At 37.1% G+C, this 20,243-nt stretch overlaps 2 protein-coding genes across 3 annotated transcripts; both read right to left on the bottom strand.

The window, feature by feature from the left end:
• Positions 1-1,192: 1,192 nt before the first annotated feature.
• On the bottom strand, positions 1,193-10,937 carry LOC129437141 (uncharacterized). 2 transcript variants are annotated; one of them, XM_073863514.1, is made up of 3 exons: positions 10,834-10,937; positions 5,879-6,158; positions 1,193-2,590 (listed from the first exon to the last, which is right to left on the bottom strand). In XM_073863514.1, exons 2-3 carry the CDS (start codon positions 6,093-6,095, stop codon positions 1,587-1,589), a joined length of 1,221 nt encoding a protein of 406 aa, XP_073719615.1. In that variant the 5' UTR covers positions 6,096-6,158; positions 10,834-10,937; the 3' UTR covers positions 1,193-1,586. The 2 variants fall into 2 exon arrangements, with proteins under 2 accessions (XP_073719615.1, XP_073719614.1); XM_073863513.1 differs by lacking the exon at positions 10,834-10,937 and adding an exon at positions 6,245-6,564.
• On the bottom strand, positions 7,428-13,684 carry LOC141349283 (uncharacterized). The gene is made up of 3 exons (XM_073863412.1): positions 12,944-13,684; positions 10,420-10,726; positions 7,428-9,601 (listed from the first exon to the last, which is right to left on the bottom strand). Exons 1-3 carry the CDS (start codon positions 13,682-13,684, stop codon positions 8,220-8,222), a joined length of 2,430 nt encoding a protein of 809 aa, XP_073719513.1. The 3' UTR covers positions 7,428-8,219.
• Between the last annotated feature and the right edge of the window lie 6,559 nt (positions 13,685-20,243).

The raw sequence follows: 20,243 nt of genomic DNA, 5'->3' as shown, positions 1-20,243 counted from the left end.
CTCCATATCTGAAGAACTACTTCACACACGTACTGAATTTTCATGAAATGTCAGAACAGAACAAACTCACTCTTGCTTGAGTAGTTAAGTCAGGAGAAGACACCTGCTGGAGTTACCCCCGCCTTCATTCGTGGCTCGGAGTCAGAAGCCAAGTGGTCTGGGACATTTCACCATCTGGTCATGCGAGAAATAATCCATACTCTGTTCTTACGGATAATAGCAATTATTCTATCCTGTTCGTGATGCCATAACTGTTAGATCAGGTATCCACGACAGACAAATATTGAGGGTCCAGCCCCGGACACCAGATCCTGCCAGAAAATATAAATTACTTAGCAAAGCTGTTAATACCAAAATTAGTGCTTAACAGTCTTCTATGAGTCAAGAGGTTGATTGATTAAAGCTAGAGTAGAGCAGATGAGACAGGAGACAAAGTATATGATGGTAAATAGAACAAAGTTTATTGATGGACAATCTCAGTTGCATATGTCTCAATGTTCAAACTTCATCTCCCCCAAGTATGAACTCAACATGTCACAGTGGACGTGCAGCATCCACCTGGATGAGGCGACGGCAGCCATATTGCGGCAGAACGCCCACCACACACCAGCTTATTAGAGGAGAGGAGACAGATGGATATAGCCAATTAGTATATGAGGGGATGATTAGTAGGTCAACTGGTAAGTTTGGCCAGGATGCCGGGGCACACCACTACTCTTTTTCGAAGGACATCCTGGGATTTTTAACAACCAAAGAGAGTCAGGACCTCGGATTAACGTCTCATTCGAAGGACAGTGCTTTTTTGACAGTATAGTGTCCCTGTCACTATACTGGGGTGTTAGGACCCACACAGACCACAGGGTGAGCACCCCCTGCTGGTCTCACTAACACCTCTACCAGCAGCAACCTGGATTTCCCAGGTGGTCTCCCATCCAAGTACTGACCAGGCTCAGCCCTGCTTAGCTTCAGTAGCCAAGCTGTCTTGGACTACAGGGTGATATGGCTGCTGGATAGCAACATCTCATTCAACTTTGGGTTCTATAAGCATTCTGCTTATCAATCTCTGTTTATACCGACAAGACAGCTTGTGAAACTTCCATCAGGTAAGATCCATCACAGGTGACAGTGATTGTTACACTCCTTCATAATATGATTGTCTTTAATAGAACATAACCTGAAACAATGTTGCATATTTTGACAATATACAAAAGTAAAATAGCATGAATCATTAAGCATTTCAAATGAATGATGTATTTGGAAACTCTGCCTTTGGGAACCAAACTTTTACAGAGGTTTGTTAGTGCAGCGCACACAATCACTACATCATCTAGCGTATCAACATGAGACACAAGAGTAACAGTTTGTAAAATCTTGAATTTTTTCCACCGACTAATGACACCGGTTGGTTTCCACCATTGGGCCAAATGGTCAAGCGCATCCCAGAATGCAGAGGTAGGTGAAATGATTTGGGAAATGGTTTAAGTTACAATAGGGCAGGCACATAGTCTTAGTTTTTTGTTCTTATTTTACTATTAACTTGTTTTACAAAGTTTGACTGTTGATGAACTCCCACAAACATTACAGTGTTAATGTTTCTCTCCAGTATGAACTCTCTGATGGGTTTTTAAGGAACCTGAGTGAGCAAACGTCTTATTACACTGAGAGCATTTGAAAGGTTTTTCACCTGTATGAAGTCTCTGGTGATTTAGTAAGTTAGCCCGTTGACTAAAACTCTTCCCACAGACACTACAGTGATAAGGTTTCTCTCCAGTATGAACTCTTTGATGGACTCTTAAATGAGATGAATTAGAGAAGCTCTTCCCACAGACACTACATTGATAAGGTTTCTCTCCAGTATGAACTCTTCGATGAACTCTTAATTCAGATGAATTAGAAAAGCTCTTTCCACAGTGAGCGCAGACGTAAGGTTTCTCTCCAGTATGAACTCTCTGATGGGATTTGAAGTGACTTGAATAAGCAAACGTCTTGTCACAATGAGAGCATTTAAAAGGTTTTTCACCTGTATGAAGTCTCGTGTGATTTAGTAATGTAGCATGTTGAGTAAAACTCTTCCCACAGACACTACAGAGATAAGGTTTCTCTCCAGTATGAACTCTCTCGTGGGTTTTTAAGTAACCTGACTGAGAAAAAGTCTCAGCACACTGAGAGCATTTGAAAGGTTTTTCTCCTGTGTGAACTCTCTGATGAATATCAAGATTTTGTTTGGTTTTGAAGTATTTTCCACATTCAGTGCAGTTGAAAGGCTTTTCATCACTGTGTGTCCTCATGTGAACATTTAGTTTATAGGAAGAGACACAAATCTTCCCACACTGCTCACAGTGAAACTGCTTCTTCTTCTTCTTCTCTCTGTGGTCTTCTGAATGAAGTTTCTTCTCTTGTAAGGTAGTAAAGCTGATCTCAGATCTGGTGAAGAGTTTCTGTTCTGTGTGTTTTCTCTCATGTCTCTCTAAATGTCTCTGTGAGCTGAATGTCTTTCCACAGGTGATGCAGGAAAGAGTTTGTGCTGTCAGTCGCTCTTTTGATGTTGAGGACGTTATTTCTATATCCAAACATGAATCACTCTTCACATCTGAAAGAAACATGAAACAATTAAATTGTCTTTTCACTCTTATTTACACAAAGAAGGATGAAGAATTGAGATTCTGATTTGACCAGGAGAAGCCAAACAATGGAGCTTGGAGGTTCTGAAACCAGCTTTTACAGGTAAAATGAAAATGCACTTTTGTCTTTTATTATTCAAAGTTATCGGTTGAAAATACAACGAGGCATATCAAAGCATTTCTTTATAGACCCCTTCACGGTTCACGTCACAGGAGAATTCGCGGTTCGCACTGCGCATGTCAGGGTCAGAAAAGTCATTCTATCAAGTGGAGTTGCGTATTGTTCGGTTGAATCCAAAGAGCATTGTCACCTACGTGTTGCTTCGTGGGCTGTGAAGTGTATGTAGTGCTCACTTCATTTCAGGTAAGTCATCATTTATCAGCCCTGTTAGATTAAATTAGAAAGCCTGTTTTGTATAATTAGTTTTTAGTAGCCGCGCCTTTTTTCTGACCCCATGCTGCGCGCGCACCCAACCTACAAGTAGGCGTTCAATGTCCAAACATTGAAGGGGTCTATTAAGAATCCCTGTTTATTTTGCTGTGAGTATGTAGGCTAATTTTCAATGTATGTAGGGTTGCATGAGTAATCGTATGTGCATCTCATTAGTAAAGCCGATAAACACCTGCTTTCAGATGAAGCACCATTTACTACACACAGCTGTAGTTTACTGATAAGCTAGGCCATATGAACTTCATTATTGCATTGAATTAAAGGTGGGGTGCATGATCTTTGAAAGCCAATGCTGATATTTGAAATCACCTAAACAAACACGCCCCTACCCCAATAAAATCTGGACCTTCTTTTGATAGACCCGCCACACACACAACCATACACAACCCAGGCAATGATGTCGGTTAGTAGACACGCCCCTAACTGCTGATTGGCTACAAGTGTGTTTTGGTACTTGGCCTGACTCTCTTTCATAAGTGTTTTTCAAAAATAATGCACGATTTGTCATTTTCAGATTTCACAAGACTTCTCTGTGTTATTCCTGACCATGCCTAAAAGCTATTTGAAAATTGGGCCTTGCATTTTAAAGACAGAATCCTGCAACTTGCCAGCCAGGAACATCAACAACCCCACCACCCCCCAGGTACACTTGGGAATACAACAGTTGCTTGCTGAGTATTATGACAATAAAGTTACTAATTTAAACTAAACATTAATCTCTACAGAACCCAATGGTGATATTCCACACAGACTGCTTCCTGTCATTTTGCCAACTCCTGTCTACTAAAGTGGGAAGAACATCTTAAGATTTATTGAATTTTAGCATGTAAATAGAATGGACAAATTGCACACTTTGCTTTGCAAAAAAAATTAATATTTTGTTGGTGAACTAGCAAGTAGACATGTTTACAAGTAGGAATACAGTTAAAACTCAGATAAGTAAAATTGTCTCTCACTTGTCCAGGACAAGCGTTAATGTCAAGCCCTGTATTCGTTACATATGATAATATATGATAATAAAGTGTTACCTATATTAAAAGAAAACAGCATTATTAAAAACAGTTTTTTATATTTTACTATGTTTTTACCTCAAATTTGACTTTAATACATAATTAACCTTTTTTTCAATGCGTGCACTGTCGGGGCTTATTTCTGCTATGACAACCTGCTGCCAATACATTATCCCTTACTTGTACAACTTGTTTTTACTTGATCTAATTGTTATGTTAACTGGGCATCTGTCATTTTAGATTAATAGATATGAAATATACAAATTTTTTAATCATAGATTGGATAGTTTGTGTAGGGTTGAATTGAATGCCTTTATTGTCATTGTACTTTACAATACAAAGAAAATAGGAGCACTCTCCTATATACAATAAATAATTGTAATGGTTTGATACATGGCTTTGTTGTCCTCCTAAAAGGGATGTTGGCAGGGTGGAGGAGCAGAGATAGGTGAAAAGCCCCAGCTGTCCCAGTTACTACAGTTAACTCTCTCAGTAGGTAGAAAGGTTTGCATAACACTGACAGAGACTCTAGATCACGGGAACAGTGACTGTCATATATACACAGCCTGTCCTGTCTGTGCAGTGTCCTTTCATTCAACGTGACAGAGTTATCGGGGATCAAAGAAGTAAGCCAAGTTTTGTGATTATCATTATGTTGAAGTTCCGTAATGAATTATTTGCGGCTAAAAGTTGCTCCAGGTCACCAATCTTATTTACAACAGATCTAGCATTTGAGAGGAAGAGGCTGGGGATCGGTGGTCTGTGTGGATCTTTCTGTAATCTGACACCAAGACCCGCTATACAGCCCCGCTTCTGTTTTCTCTCACGCCGGTGTTGGCTCTCTGGTAATGGAGTCGGGTATGTTGTGAGTGCGATGGAAAGATAACATAAATGCCCTGCTATGGGCAACTCCAATGTTTATTAAGTCCTGACGACTGTAGGAGTTTATTGACTCATACATATTTATCTGTAGCAGCGACCAAATAAACAAAATTAGACATCAACTCGGAGAGCAAAGAGCCGCTGCACCTTATCAGATCCTTATTTGCCCTAATCTAGATGTTATGTACTCTTTTATTGTCCATGGGCAATAAATATGCTTTCTCAATTAAATATATGCTTTGTTATTTATAGACACCCCAATGAAACGTATGATAACAATTCAAACCACAAAACAATTTACAAAAATTAGACTTTTAAACATTTTAACAGCTTTAAACGCATTAACCAAACATTGAGTTGTTTCAACCCAACAAAAAGTTATTTTGCAGCTGGTCCATCTTAGACCCAATGTTGGTTTACAAAACAACCCAAGATTAATTTTAACCCAATGTTTTTAGAGTGTACTAAAAATCATACTAATGTGTTAAACAGTGTTTATTGTTCAGACAACATGAACTGAAGCTTATTTTTTATTTAAAAAAAAAAATACCTCAGCATCACATTGTATTTAGATAACATTGTATTTTATTATCCATCCATTAGGCTATTAAAGTTTATTCATTAAATCTTAAAAATAAACTAAAGGGAATGTTCTGTGTTTGATGGGCTCACTGTTTTCTTCAAAAATATCTAAAAATGTGTTCTGAAGAGAATCTGAGCACTTTAGGTTTTAGAACGACACAGGGGTAAGTGATTTATGATCACATTATCATTTTGGGGGTAAACTCCTTTAAAATTTGAATACTTACATTTTTTTTTGTTTGGGTCTTTAATTAGTGAGTTTGTGACTGAAACCCCAAAACAGGTGCTCACATGACAGTTAAAAATGTTTGAAAATAATTGAGGAGACATACCTGATGGAAGAAAATCATCATCTTCGTCAGTGCAATCTTCCTCTTCTGTGGGTTCAGTTTTTATTTCTGTGGGTTTAATTTTGATTTCTGTGGGTTCAGTTTTCATTTCTGAGAGTAAAGTCAGACTGAGATCGGAGTCCTGTGTGTGTCTGGATTTCTCTTCAGAGAGTTTAGAGTCCAGCAGTGTCTGTGGTGTGCGGCTCTGATCTCTGCTCATCCACACTGAATCCAGACTCCCATCATCAGTCACATACACTGAAGATTCACAACAATCCACATCCTGACAACACAACACACACAGACAGTAAGATTAGAAATGATTTGATGTTGTCTGATTCAGGTAAATGATGTTTAAGCTGTACAAACCTCTCGATTCATTGCTAAATCTCCTCTTGACCTCAGCTTTGTCTCCAGTAACGCCACCTCTTTCTTCAGCTGAGAGATTTCTGTGATGAAATCATCAATATATCCAACATGGACAGATAATTTCCTACTGATTTACAGCACATCTCATCATCATTGTCTTAACACTTAAATACACAGAGACAAGACTCTGTTTACACTCAATGAAACACGCAAGAGAGAAAAACACTGAGGATACACAAACACATCACACGCGCGCTCTTTCTTTCTTTCTTTCTTTAGTGAGTTTATTTGCGGACTAAAGAGCTGCAGCGCCTCCTGCTGTACTGACGAGAGAAGACGCTCACTGCTTAACAAGTATGCACCCCTCCACATAGCCTACCAAGAAACTTTGGAGCAAAGTGGTTCAATTTATTGTTGTCCATATTTACCCTCAATTTGCATTGCGGTGGAAACATTTTTTATTTGGTTTCACTCAATATGATAAAAATTTATGTTCAGAGTATTATGTGATAAATTTACTGAAGCTTACAGAGGTCATATGATCTAACAGTTTTTTTGTTCTAGATAACAGAATTTCTCTTCAGGCGAGTTTCTGTGGTAGATTCTGAGGTAAGTTTCCTTAAATTCTTGATTAATTTACTGAAATTAATTTACAATTATGTTAATTCAGTTATTATTATAATTTGATATGACTAATATATGGTAAACTTTAACATTATCCGTTGATTTGTTGTAGCTCGACCGCTGGCAGTTTAATCGCTTCACGAGCTCGTGGCGCAGCCTGCATAACAATATGAGCAGTGATCTTAATTTACTTGTCTTCACCTTGAACATTTAAAAACACATTATTATTATTACTATATGGTAAGAAAAATAATGCTACAGTGCAGTATAAATAAGAATTGTATATCTTAGCACTTTATTTTAGGGATCAAGGTTAAAATAACAACATTCCTTTGTGATTGAAGTTTTGTTAGGACAACTCTTGATTTTTATTTTTAGCATTTTGATTATTATGTACTTTTTCACTTAGATGCTGTGACAAAAAGCAACCAGGATACAGCATCTACCTGACATAGAAAAGGAAGAAGCAGAAGGACCAGCAGATGATATTCACCAAAGAAACATTTTCCTCTGTTTCACTAAAGTGGTTTTACTGGTTTAATAAAATCCACAGACTCAGTTTTGCACTAATTTCTTGTATTTTACTTACATTTATTGACAGACAGGGTAAAAGATGAAATACAACAGAAATATGAAAGTAATACCACAAAAATATTACTGGAATACTGCAGTAATATTACATACTTGACAACAAAATCCTGTGGTAAATACTACAAAGCCACCAGCTTTGAAACTGTGTTGAAACTGTAAACTGTTGGGGTCCAATAATGTCTAAATGAGAAAAATCCTGCAATGTTTTTCTGAAAAACCTTTTTTCTTCTCTACAGAAAAAAGAAAGACATCAACATTTTGGATGACATGGGGGTGAGTAAATTATCTAAATTATTCCTTTCAAAGTTGACATGGAATGATTGAAGGGGGTTTTTATTCTTGTTCTGTGATGTGACATGTAGACAACAACATTTTGGTTGGGTAAGCTTCCTAAAAAAACTCGGAGGATTTTAAATATGTGGTTTTGCACCTGTTTGGCTTCCCTTCTGGCTTAAATGGCAACCTTATTATGAAATGCAAGCACTTGATGCTGATTGGCTGCCTTTGCTGCCACTCAAAAGAATGTAAACTTCATCGTCTTCAAAACAAGGACAGAAACATTTTTTACAAAATTATTTTGAAGGGGGGAATTAATGAGAGTGGGGGAGCAGTGAGATCCATTTTACGTAACATGTATCCATTGTTCAGATTGAGTCATTTTTTGGCAGACATTTCTAAAGTAGGAATTTCTATGAAACGGAGATGTTCAGATTGTCTAGTACTTTTCCTATGTTCGTAAATGCAGGTAATTACTGTTTATTCAATTAACACAAGGTAAAAACGATTTTTCATTCTCTGTCACCCTTAAGTTTTTTTTTCCCATATGAACTCTCTGATGGGTTTTTAAGGAACCTGACTGAGCAAACGTCTTGTCACACTGAGAGCATTTGTAAGGTTTTTCACCTGTATGAAGTCTCTGGTGCTTAAGCAAGTTTGGCCGTTGACTAAAACTCTTCCCACAGACACTACAGTGATAAGGTTTCTCTCCAGTATGAACTCTCTGATGAATTCTTAAATTAGATGAATTAGTGAAGCTCTTTCCACAATGAGTGCAGATGTTAAGTTTCCCACCCGTGTGAACTCTCTGATGGACTTTGAAGTGACCTGAATATTGAAATGTCATGTTACACTGAGAGCATTTGTAAGTTTTTTCACCTGTGTGTCTACTCTTGTGATTTAGTAATGCAGACACTTGACTAAAACTCTTCCCACAGACACTACAGTGATAAGGTTTCTCTCCAGTGTGAATTCTCTCATGGACTCTTAAATGAGATGAATTAGAGAAGCTCTTTCCACAGTGAGCGCAGACGTAAGGTTTCTCTCCAGTATGAACTCTCTGATGGACTTTTAAGTTACATGAATAATTAAACGTCTTGTCACACTGAGAGCATCTGAAAAGTTTTTTATTTGTTTGAGTCCTCAGGTGTGTCACTAAACTTTCATGTTGACTAAAACTCTTCCCACAGACACTACAGTAATGAGTTTTTTCTCCAGTGTGAACTCTCTCATGGACTATCTGCTGATATTTATGACTGTAACGTTTATCATAGTGTAAACACTGATAGAGTTTCTCTTTAATGTGAATATTCTGGTGTGATTTTAATGAACGTGAATCCCTAAAGGTTTTGTCACATTCACTGCACTGATACGGTCTCTCATTGGTGTGTAAAAGCACATGTGTCTTCAAACCACATTTATGCCTAAATCTCTTCTCACAGTGAGGACACTCGTAAGGTTTTTCTCCTGTATGAATTCTCTGATGAACTTGAAGATTGTCTTTGGTTCTGAAGTATTTTCCACATTCAGTGCAGTTGAAAGGCTTTTCATCACTGTGTGTCCTCATGTGAACATTTAGTTTATAGGAAGAGACACAAATCCTCCCACACTGCTCACAGTGAAACTGCTTCTTCTTCTTCTCTCTGTGGTCTTCTGAATGAAGTTTCTTCTCTTGTAAGGTAGTAAAGCTGATCTCAGATCTGGTGAAGAGTTTCTGTTCTGTGTGTTTTCTCTCATGTCTCTCTAAATGTCTCTGTGAGCTGAATGTCTTTCCACAGGTGATGCAGGAAAGAGTTTGTGCTGTCAGTCGCTCTTTTGATGTTGAGGACGTTATTTCTATATCCAAACATGAATCACTCTTCACATCTGAAAGAAACATGAAACAATTAAATTGTCTTTTCACTCTTATTTACAGAAAGGAGGAGGAGGAATAATTGAGGCAACAACACGAACAACGATTTTATTCAACAATTTGTTCTCCTCTTTTGTTGTTCATGACCAGACTGTGGCGCATGTTGCCGACGTCTCCTGCTGATGTAGTTGCCAGCATACAGACACAGAATATGCTGGCAAGTACTTTGTGAATTTAAACAGGCTGATTAGGTATTATTTACAATGTTTGCATGATGGCTTAAATAAAAAAAGGATAAAAACATTGGCAGGTGACGTTAGCAACACTGTAAGGCCAATTCACACTGGTCAGCAGACAACTACCAACTACCAACAATAGACACCAACATTCTAAAGTCTCATTTACTTTGATCCAAAAACAGCATCTGTTGAAGTCTGTGTCTGACCAGTGTGAACTGGCGTGTAGTCTGCTCATGAACGTGCTCTGAAAGGAGAACAAATTGTTGAATAAAATTTTCAAATAATTCAAAGGACCGGAGTCAATTATTCCACTTATACCACCACAAACATTGCTCTTGTGCCTATTTTTATGACATTTTACAGGTAAGGTGTGTATTTTACAGAAAATAATCAACACCCATGAAACATTTATCAGCCAATCAGAATGAAGCATTTAACAGACCCGTGGTATAATAAGTATTAAAGATATCCTAAAACCTTTAAAATTGTAGTACTTACATTTTTTGTCTTTTGATTTGTTAGTTTGTGATTGAAAACCCAAAACAGGTGCTCACATGACAGTTAAAAATACAACAATAATTGAGGTGACATACCTGATGGAATAAAATCATCATCTTCATCAGGGCGATCTTCCTCTTCTGTGGGTTCAGTTTTGATTTCTGTGGGTTCAGTTTTGATTTCTGTGGGTTCAGTTTTGATTTCTGTGGGTTCAGTTTTGATTTCTGTGGGTTCAGTTTTAATCTTCATCATGAGGTTCGTGCAGTCGATGAGTTTAACTGAACACATCTTCAGTTTGGTCTGCAGGATCTGCTGCTGTTCTCCAGCGTTACAGACAGAATCCAGAGACTCTGTGGAGGTTTGATCCTCCTGTAAGCTCTGTTTACTGTCACACACACTGAAGATTCACAACAATCCACATCCTGACAACACAACACACACAAATAGTAAGATTAGAAATGATTTGTTGTTGTCTGATTCAGGTAAATGATGTAAAAGCTGTAACAAACCTCTCGATTCACTGCTAAATCTCATCTTGACCTCAGCTTTGTCTCCAGTAACGCCACCTCTTTCTTCAGCTGAGAGATTTCTGTGATGAAATCATCAATATATCCAGCATGGACAGATCAGTTCATACTGATTTACAGCACATCTCATCATCAACGTCTCAACACTTAAATACACAGAGACAAGACTCTGTTTACACTCAATAAAACGCGCAAGAGAGAAAAACACTGAGGATACACAAACACATCACACGCGCGCGCGCTCTTTCTTTCTTTCTTTCTTTCTTTCTTTCTTTCTTTCTTTCTTTAGTGAGTTTATTTGCGGACTAAAGAGCTGCAGCGCCTCCTGCTGTACTGGAGACAGAAGACCCTCACTGCTTTACAAGTGAGTATGAGGAGGCTGCAGATCTGGAAACAGATTTACGGCTCTGTTGTTTCTGGTGTGTCAGTAGGGTGTACAGTGAGTGTCGTCGCAAGCGTTCTGGATAACTGAATTTGTCTTCAGGCGAGAGGTTTCCTATTACTGTGGTAGATTCTGAGGTAAGTTTTCTTAAATGCTTGGTTAATTTACTGAAATTAATTTACACTGATGTTAATTCAGTTGTAAGTATCATTTGATATGACTAATATATGGTAAACTTTAACGTTATCCGTTGATTTGGTGTAGCTCGAGCGCTGGCACTTTGACCGAGTAGTGATCTTTACTTGTCTTCACCTTGAACATTTAAAAACATATATAATTATTATTATGACTATATATGGTAAGAAAAGTACAGCTACAGTGCAGTATACATATACATTGTCTATCTTAACACTTTATTTATAGCATCAAGTAATTGGGACTAAAGATCAATCAAGGTTAAAATAAAAACATTCCTATGTGATTGAAGTTTTTAGGACAACCCTTGATTTTTATTGTTAGCATTTTGATCATTATGTACTTTTTCACTTACATGCTGTGACAAAAAGCAATCAGGATACAGTATCTACCTGACGGAGAAAAGGAAGAAGCAGAAGGACCAGAAGATGATATTTACCAAAGAACTCTGTTTCACTAAGTGGTTTTACTGGTTTGTTTAATAAAATTCATAGACTCAGTTTTGCACTAATTTCTTGTATTTTACTTACATTGATTGACAGACAGGGTAAAAGATGAAATACAACAGAAATATGTAAGTAATACAACAAGAATATTACAGGAATACTGTAGTAATATTACATACTTGACAGCAAAATCCTGTGGTAATTTGTCGCCCAAAAAACACAATACTACACAATTATCACATCAGTTTTGTGAAATTGTGATGTTTTATCACATGAAATACCACAGGACATTTTTGTATAATGACGGGTCTAAATAGCAGCAAACTATATTATGTCAAGAGTCTGCTGCTTGTGTTGTAAATAAACATGCTGCACTGTGTTTTTTAAATGTATATGTAAAAGACCAAACACAAGTCCTGGCCGTATGATATCTTCAGAGTGCATGGAGAGATACAATTACAATGATTACTGCACAAGAATGTGATTTCTTTGTGTTCAGAAACTAACATTTAGTGTACTTACATGGGTAACGTTATTTTAACTGTATTTCACTAATAAAACAACAGTCAAAAAACAACACTTTCATAGTAGGAAAATACAGTACTGTAGATCAATCTGAAAATATGAACAGCACTGTTTTATTTCATGTGTATGTTTGTTCGGTTGTAGTTATCTGTGATATTGCTCATAATTTGATTATTTGTTCTTTTTTTTTACTATTAACTTTTAAAAATATTTAAACTTTATACACATTTTTGGTGTCATAACCTTATTAAAGGCGGAGTCTACGATGTTTGAAAAACGCGTTGGAAAAGGAGACGGGCCGACTACCAAAACACACCTATAGCCAATCAAATCAAATCAAATGCCGGGTTGCGTATGTGTGGGGTGGGTCTATCAACAGAAGGTCCAGATTCTATTGCGGTAGGGGCTTTGTAGGTGTTTGTTTAGGTGATTTCAAATATCAACATTGGCTTTCAAACATCATGGACTCCGCCTTTAAGGTCACTGGTGCTTTACAAAGTTTGACTGTTGATTAACTCTTCCCAAAAACATTACAGTGTTAAAGTTTCTCTCCAGTATGAACTCTCTGATGGGATTTTAAGTGAACTGACTGAGTAAACGTCTTGAGACACTGAGAGCATTTGTAAGGTTTTTCACCTGTATGAAGTCTCTTGTGCTTTAGTAATGAAGACCCTTGACTAAAACTCTTCCCACAGACACTACAGTGATAAGGTTTCTCTCCAGAATGAACTCTCTGATGGACTCTTAAATTACTTGAACAAATAAATGTCTTGCCACACTGATAGCATTTGAAAGGTTTTTCACCTGTATGAAGCCTCTGGTGCTTTAGTAATGTATGTTTTACACTAAAACTCTTCCCACAGACATTACAGTGATGAGGTTTCTCTCCAGTGTGAACTTTCTGATGAGTTTGAAGATTTTCTTTGGTTCTGAAGTATTTTCCACATTCAGTGCAGTTGAAAGGCTTTTCATCACTGTGTGTCCTCATGTGAACATTTAGATTAGAGGAAATCCTCCCACACTGCTCACAGTGAAACTGCTTCTTCTTCTTCTTCTTCTTCTTCTCTCTGTGGTCTTCTGAATGAAGTTTCTTCTCTTGTAAGGTAGTAAAGCTGATCTCAGATCTGGTGAAGAGTTTCTGTTCTGTGTGTTTTCTCTCATGTCTCTCTAAAAGTCTCTGTGAGCTAAATGTCTTTTCACAGGTGATGCAGGAAAGAGTTTGTGCTGTCCGTCGCTCTTTTGAGTGTGAGGACGTTAGTTCTATATCCAAACATGAATCACTCATCACATCTGAAAAAAACATGAAACAATTAAATTGTTTTTTCACTCTTATTTACACAAAGAAGGATGAAGAATTGAGATTCTGTATCTTCTGTATCTATAGACCATTTCAAAAGATGTAAACAACAGAAGCACTTCCTGTTTCTGTTTTTTAACACTAGATAAACGTTGGGATAAAATAAACCAACAGAACATATAAACCTGAATTAACTGAAGCTAAACAAACATCTTAAAGATAATGATATATGTGAAATTAAAAAAACGGTCACAAACTGTAACAGGAAGTGTTTCTGGACCAGTATTGTTTACATTATTTGAAATGGTCTATAGACAGAAGACAGATGTCAGTCCTGTTATTACAACTGGGTCATTGCACATCAAATAAACCAAAAATTGTAAACATATGCAGCAAAAAAAATCTAATTATTTTGTTAATATTTTATTAACCTCTTACACTCTGAGGCTATTTTGGGGATTTCCTCCTGGATTTGGCCTACCCAATTTCAAAAGCTTCTCATACCCACAGGCAGAGGTGCACATACAAAAGTTTGGTATCATTTTACAGGAAACCCTTTGAAATTACATAAAACACTGTTAAAAGTGCTCAACGTGGTTGTATGTGTTGTTAGTCCTCTAATAAACACAAAAATAAATAGGCGCTTTTTGATGTTTTTTTTCTAAAGTCTGTATTTAAAAGTGTATAACTCTGGCCCTGAGTGGTAACGAAACCTGCAGACAGTTTTGTTTGATTCCAGCAATTGCCAGCTTACAAAGGAAAAAGGATTTTTTTCTCTATCATTATAAATGCAAAAGTTATTTTACTCCAACTGATGGGAGGAATAATACCCTTTTTGTATTTAATTTTAGCCTAAACATATTTGAAGTGCTCCCATACCCACATACAGTGGAATAAATGCAATTTCTTTATATCATTTTAAAGAAAACCCTTTGAAGTTACAGAAAAAGCTGCTGTTTGTGACAAATAGTGTTATTTATGTTGTTTTTCATATGATAAAACACCAAATTTTCTTTTTATATGTTGTAAATACTGCTTCTGATAGTGTATAACTCTGGTTCTGTGTGCTCTAGCAGACTGCAGACAGTTCTGGTTGTTAGCAGCAGCAGACAGTAAACACCCAAAAAAAGAATAATCTCTTTAGCATGTTGCATTCAAAAGATATTCTTATTTTACTGAAGGGTGCAAAAATATATTTTTCATATAAATATAATTTTTTTGTTTTGCACATATAATAAATAGCAAGGGATTATTCATGCACACAACCAAAGAAAATGCTGTAAATTGGACTCATTTTTTAGAGTAGGACCTAAGAGAAAAGATGGTGTATCATTTGTGGCTATCTGTGCTATCTGAGGCAGTCCACACTCAAGTTTCCCATATGTTTACAAAAGACCTTTTTTACCTCATAATTTATTTGACGATTGTTGGATATGTGATGACAATAGAACAAAAAAAACGCTGCAGCCTTAATCCTGAGAGTGAGAGCTTTCATTTGATATAAGACTTGCCCATGTTTGTCATACTTGAAAAATATGAAATACGTGAATATTAAATCATATAAAAATTGTGGGGGGGTGATAGTGTAAATTAAGTGTAAATAACTTTCTTACAGTAAAACATATCTCAAAGTGATGCATATCTGCAGAAAGTAGAGACTCTAAGCTTTCAAACAGTATCTCATATGTGGTACTGGGTCCATGACAGATCATTACAAATTACAGGAATATTTTATATTAAGTCAAAATAAGATAATTCTGGACACGTTACAGGGTCCCAGAGTTAAAGAAGTTAAAATAAAGACAATGTAACTAGTGATCAAAGACAAAACATATAATGTAATGCATTATTTGTAGGAGTCGTCAAATAGACCAATATTTTTAATATGTAAAGAGACTTGTTGCATTATGGTGACACTTCTAGAATGAGATTAAGTCATGTGAGATTAAGGGAAAGTTCACCCAAAAATGTTAATTTCAGGTACACATTTTTAAATATTTTTGATGAAAACGGGGAGGCTTCAATTTCACAATTCTTCCCTAGAAAACAATGAAAGATATCGCCAAAAAGGACCATGTGCCATACCAGTCGTTCAATAATAATATTATGAAGAGAGAAGAACACTTTTGTGCTAAAAGAAAAGAAAACAAATATTTTATTCAATTCGTTCTCCTCCTTGGTTGTTCAGAGCGTGTTCACGACCAGACTATGGCTTATGCTGGTGATGTCTCCCGCTGATGGAGTTACCAGCATACAGACACCAAACACACTGGCAAGTAATTTGCAGATTTATAGAGACTATTTAAGTATTGTTTACAATGTTTGCATAATGGCTTAAATAAAAAGTGGATAAAAAACAAAAACAACAGCAGCAGCAGGGCTCTAGACTAACTTTTTTCACTGGTGCGCCCAAATTTTGACCGCATCGCATTTAACACTGTAGTTTTACAAGCACCTAAACCTGTTAACCTGCACAAGGTTGCTGGCATCCTGAAGAATTTTTATTTGCATTAAATCAATGTTACTGTTAGTTTAAATGTACTTACCTAAAAAAAAAACTATACATCATTAAAAAGGGTTAAGACATAAGAATCAGTTTTTGAGCTTTATTTTTACTAAAAATTCTATTGTGACAGTAATGTCTTCATTTTTGTTAGGCGTTATGAATTTGTATTTAATTTGAGTATTTAATTTGAAATATGACCCTCAGTCGCAGTCATTGAGAAAAATACTCCTGCATGGTTGTCATGAAAGTACTCGAAAAAACATTCATTTGGGGCTTTTAATTCAAAATGTGCATATTTGGATAAATATTGCTTTCATTTTATATGTTTACGTCAAATTTCTTCAGGAAAGGGTAATATTTAATCCATATTTATTCCAAACAAGACAATATGAGCAGTACTGGAGGCTACAGCCATTTACACTCTGTTCATTTCATTCATACGTGAAGCCAGAGGGCGCTCTTGTGCCACACAGTCTCATATGACACTCATAATTCAGTGAAGACGTAGTGTCAAAGAATAGGGTCATTTCTCAATATGCGTTCTTGTCTGTACTTGTGTTCTTGTGGACTTGTAAAACGTCATCAGTCGCAGCCCAAGTACTGTTCCAAATCAAAGTTCGGATCAAGCCAAGTTTACATAACATCCTCGGATTTGTTCTTGATCCACCCATTTTATGGAGGATGCATCAGGAGGTGACTTGTGCGGACTTCTGACAGTCAAGTTTCCCAGAATGCATTTCGCGTCAATGGCAATGAATTCAAAATATTCAAAATATAATATTACTTGTTCTGTGTCATAAAATGTAGTTTTAAGAGCTGTTTAGTCTAGAACATAGATGAATAAACTTTAAATATGTGGTCACGATTGAGATTATACAGCGGGGAAAATAAGTATTTGACAAATCAGCATTTTTGTCAGTAAGAGGATTTCTAAGTGGCATTGACACAAAGTTTTTTACCAGATGTAGCCATCAAGCCAAATATTGAATTCATACAAAGAAATCAGAACATTTATGTATACAAGTTAAGTCATAATAAATAAAGTAAAATGAGTCAGAGAATAAGTATTGAACACACTTTATTTAATACTTTGTAGAAAAGCCTTTGTTGGTGATTACAGCTTCTAGCAGGGCTGCACTATTAATTGTATTTTTATCATGATAACGATATTTGTGCCCCGCGATTAATTAATGACAATCGTCGCAATTAATGTGTAAATACCATTGTTATGGCATCCCTGATTGTAGGGCTGCACGATTCGGAGAACAAATCTAATTGCGATTTTTCTGATCAAAATTGCGATTCGCGATTTAAAGTGCGATTCATTAGTATATAATAAAAGAGGTACATCCAGGTTTGTTGTGGTGGTTTTAATAGCACCAAAGAAAGATGCTGTGCTACTGTTTATTTAAAACCTCTTAAACATTGTACCAAGTTGTCTGCAGGACTTTGCTATTCTGCAGACAAACTTTTTTTTAAATCTAAGAACATTAAAAAAAATACAATTTAAATTTTTTTTTTTTGAAAGTTTTATTTAAAATAACATATCGCATCTGACAAGCAAATGTTTAGTTTTTCTTTTAATCATAAGACTATACTCATCTTGTTTTACTTTTCAGGCATCTGTAATAAATGTAAATATATTAGTTATTAGAATCTATAATTTAACATAAGCAAAAAATACAAATAAAACACTGCACAGTCCTCACTGTAGGATTTTAAATGTGGAGCTGCAGAAGCTTGTTCAGTTAAGAGTAAGGAGTGATTTTAATTTTTGGTGTGTAATAAACATTTCTGACACAGAAAGCACCAGGTTACTGTCACTTTAAGACACAAGACAGCTAAACTGCTCTGCTTCAATATAGCCTACTGATAAACATCCAGCTGTTTATGTTCACTTAGACAAGAAAGAAAACTTAAGTTAAGTGATCACGCGTGTGCTGACTGCTCTCTGTGTGCGCGCCTTATGAACCCTCATGCCTGTAAATATTCAAAGCGGTGCAGATGTGCGCGTGCAAGAAAGTATAATGTACCTGTTTCGTCTCCTGTGTTCCGGGCTTTAATGAAACCTGCTTATAGTCTGATGAGGCGTTTGTCATTGTTTGCGATGCATGACGAGAAACGGACGTATATACACCTTTCTTAAAGTCCAACATTACACAAAAGGGATATGTTTTCGCGCATTTCTGTCCTTTCATTTGCCGGTTAATGAGTTATAATGCGTTTTTAAAATGACTGAATCCAAAATCTGCCAACTTCATGACATTCCGCGTTGTGCAGTTAATTCCATTTGTATGCATTTCACGATTCTGTCCGTGTTTTCCGCATCGCGGAAATCATATGGCCGTACACTTTGTTGAGGAGTTGAACTGCTGCTCGCGCTCATGTTTTCCAAATGGTGTGATGACGTGTAGTCAGCACCTCAGTGTTCATGCACTCTATTGGTCTAAACTGCATCAAACGTAAAATGCGCATGAAGCGAACTGTCAAAAACTGCGTACTAGATGATTGTTATATTTAATAGTTTTGAATCGAAATAATCGCATTTCTTGCGATTCGAAAATCGCATCCATTCACATCGCGATTTCGGTTTAAAAACGATTAATCGTGCAGCCCTACCTGATTGTTATGGCATCAGGGATGCCTGCTCTCGCCCTTCCTCTTCTTGCTAGCCATTGATTGGATAATGAAGACTACAACGGAACATACAAAAACAGGAATCCAGTGGACACCATTTACACAACTCGACGACCTGGATTTTGCGGATGATTTGGCCTTGCTATCCCACACCCGACAGCAGATGCAAGACAAGATAAATAGCATAGCTGCCACCTCTGCTCAAGTAGGTCTGAACATCAATAAACATAAGACAAAGATCCTCAAGGTAAATAACATCAAAAACGACCCAGTACTGTTGGACGGAGAAGCGCTAGAAGAAGTAGAGGCCTTCACCTACCTGGGCAGTGTCATCGATAAGCAGGGTGGAACAGACGCTGACGTCAAGGCACGAATACGTAAAGCAAGAGCAGCCTTCCTACAGCTGAGGAACATCTGGAGCTCGAAGGAACTGGGCCTAAGGACAAAGGTCAGGCTGTTCAATACCAATGTCAAGACGGTCCTTCTCTATGGTGCAGAGACATGGAGGAAAACAGTGGCGACGACCAAGAAAGTTCAGACCTTTATTAATTCCTGTATGCGAAAAATCCTCCAGATCCGCTGGCCAAATACCATCAGCAACCATGACCTTTGGCAAAAAACCAACCAGCTTCCTGCAGAAGATGAGATCCTAAAACGACGCTGGAGATGGATTGGCCATACGCTCCGCAAGCCAGCTTCCAATATCACCAGGCAAGCACTCAACTGGAACCCCCCAGGAAAGAGAAAAAGAGGAAGGCCAAGAAATACATGGCGCCGAGATTTGGCAGCTGATACCAAAGAATTTGGATATACCTGGAGTCAGCTGGAGAGAAAAGCCCAAGACAGGGATGCCTGGAGAGCTCTTGTCGGTGGCCTATGCCCCAGGAGGGGTAGCAGGCATAAGTAAGTAAGTAAGACAGACCATTGTTATGGGCGGAGTCAGTGTATATGGAGTGGTTATTTGAAAGCGCAGTCTGTGTTATGGTAGAAGTACGTTAGCAGCATCACAAGATTTACAGTCATTCACCTTGAACGAACATTAACTACTTCATTGTTTGTATATTTCAGATTTGAGGAAAGTGATGTTGATCAGGTAAGTTACGAGTCTTGTGCAAACGTGCTCCTGTTCCGTTCAAACGTGCAATATCAAGAGTTTTAAAACCTGAAGACACAAACCGCAGCCATAAAAAATCTCGGACCATCCACGACACAGACAACAATAACGGATTGCGTATTATGTAAGTTAGCCAAGGATATGTGTCCAATAAGCACCGTGAGCAGCAAGGGTTTAAAAATGATTGCCACATAAAATGCATATAGGCTAGCAAAAAAGAATTACTTTTTATTCCAAAAATGTTTTGTTTTTATTTCAGTTTAATTCTAATTTTAATTTTATATTGAAAA

Source organism: Misgurnus anguillicaudatus, chromosome 24 (assembly GCF_027580225.2).
Source record: "Misgurnus anguillicaudatus chromosome 24, ASM2758022v2, whole genome shotgun sequence".
Classification (NCBI taxonomy): domain Eukaryota; kingdom Metazoa; phylum Chordata; class Actinopteri; order Cypriniformes; family Cobitidae; genus Misgurnus; species Misgurnus anguillicaudatus.
This window is presented reverse-complemented; position numbering and strand designations above follow the sequence as displayed.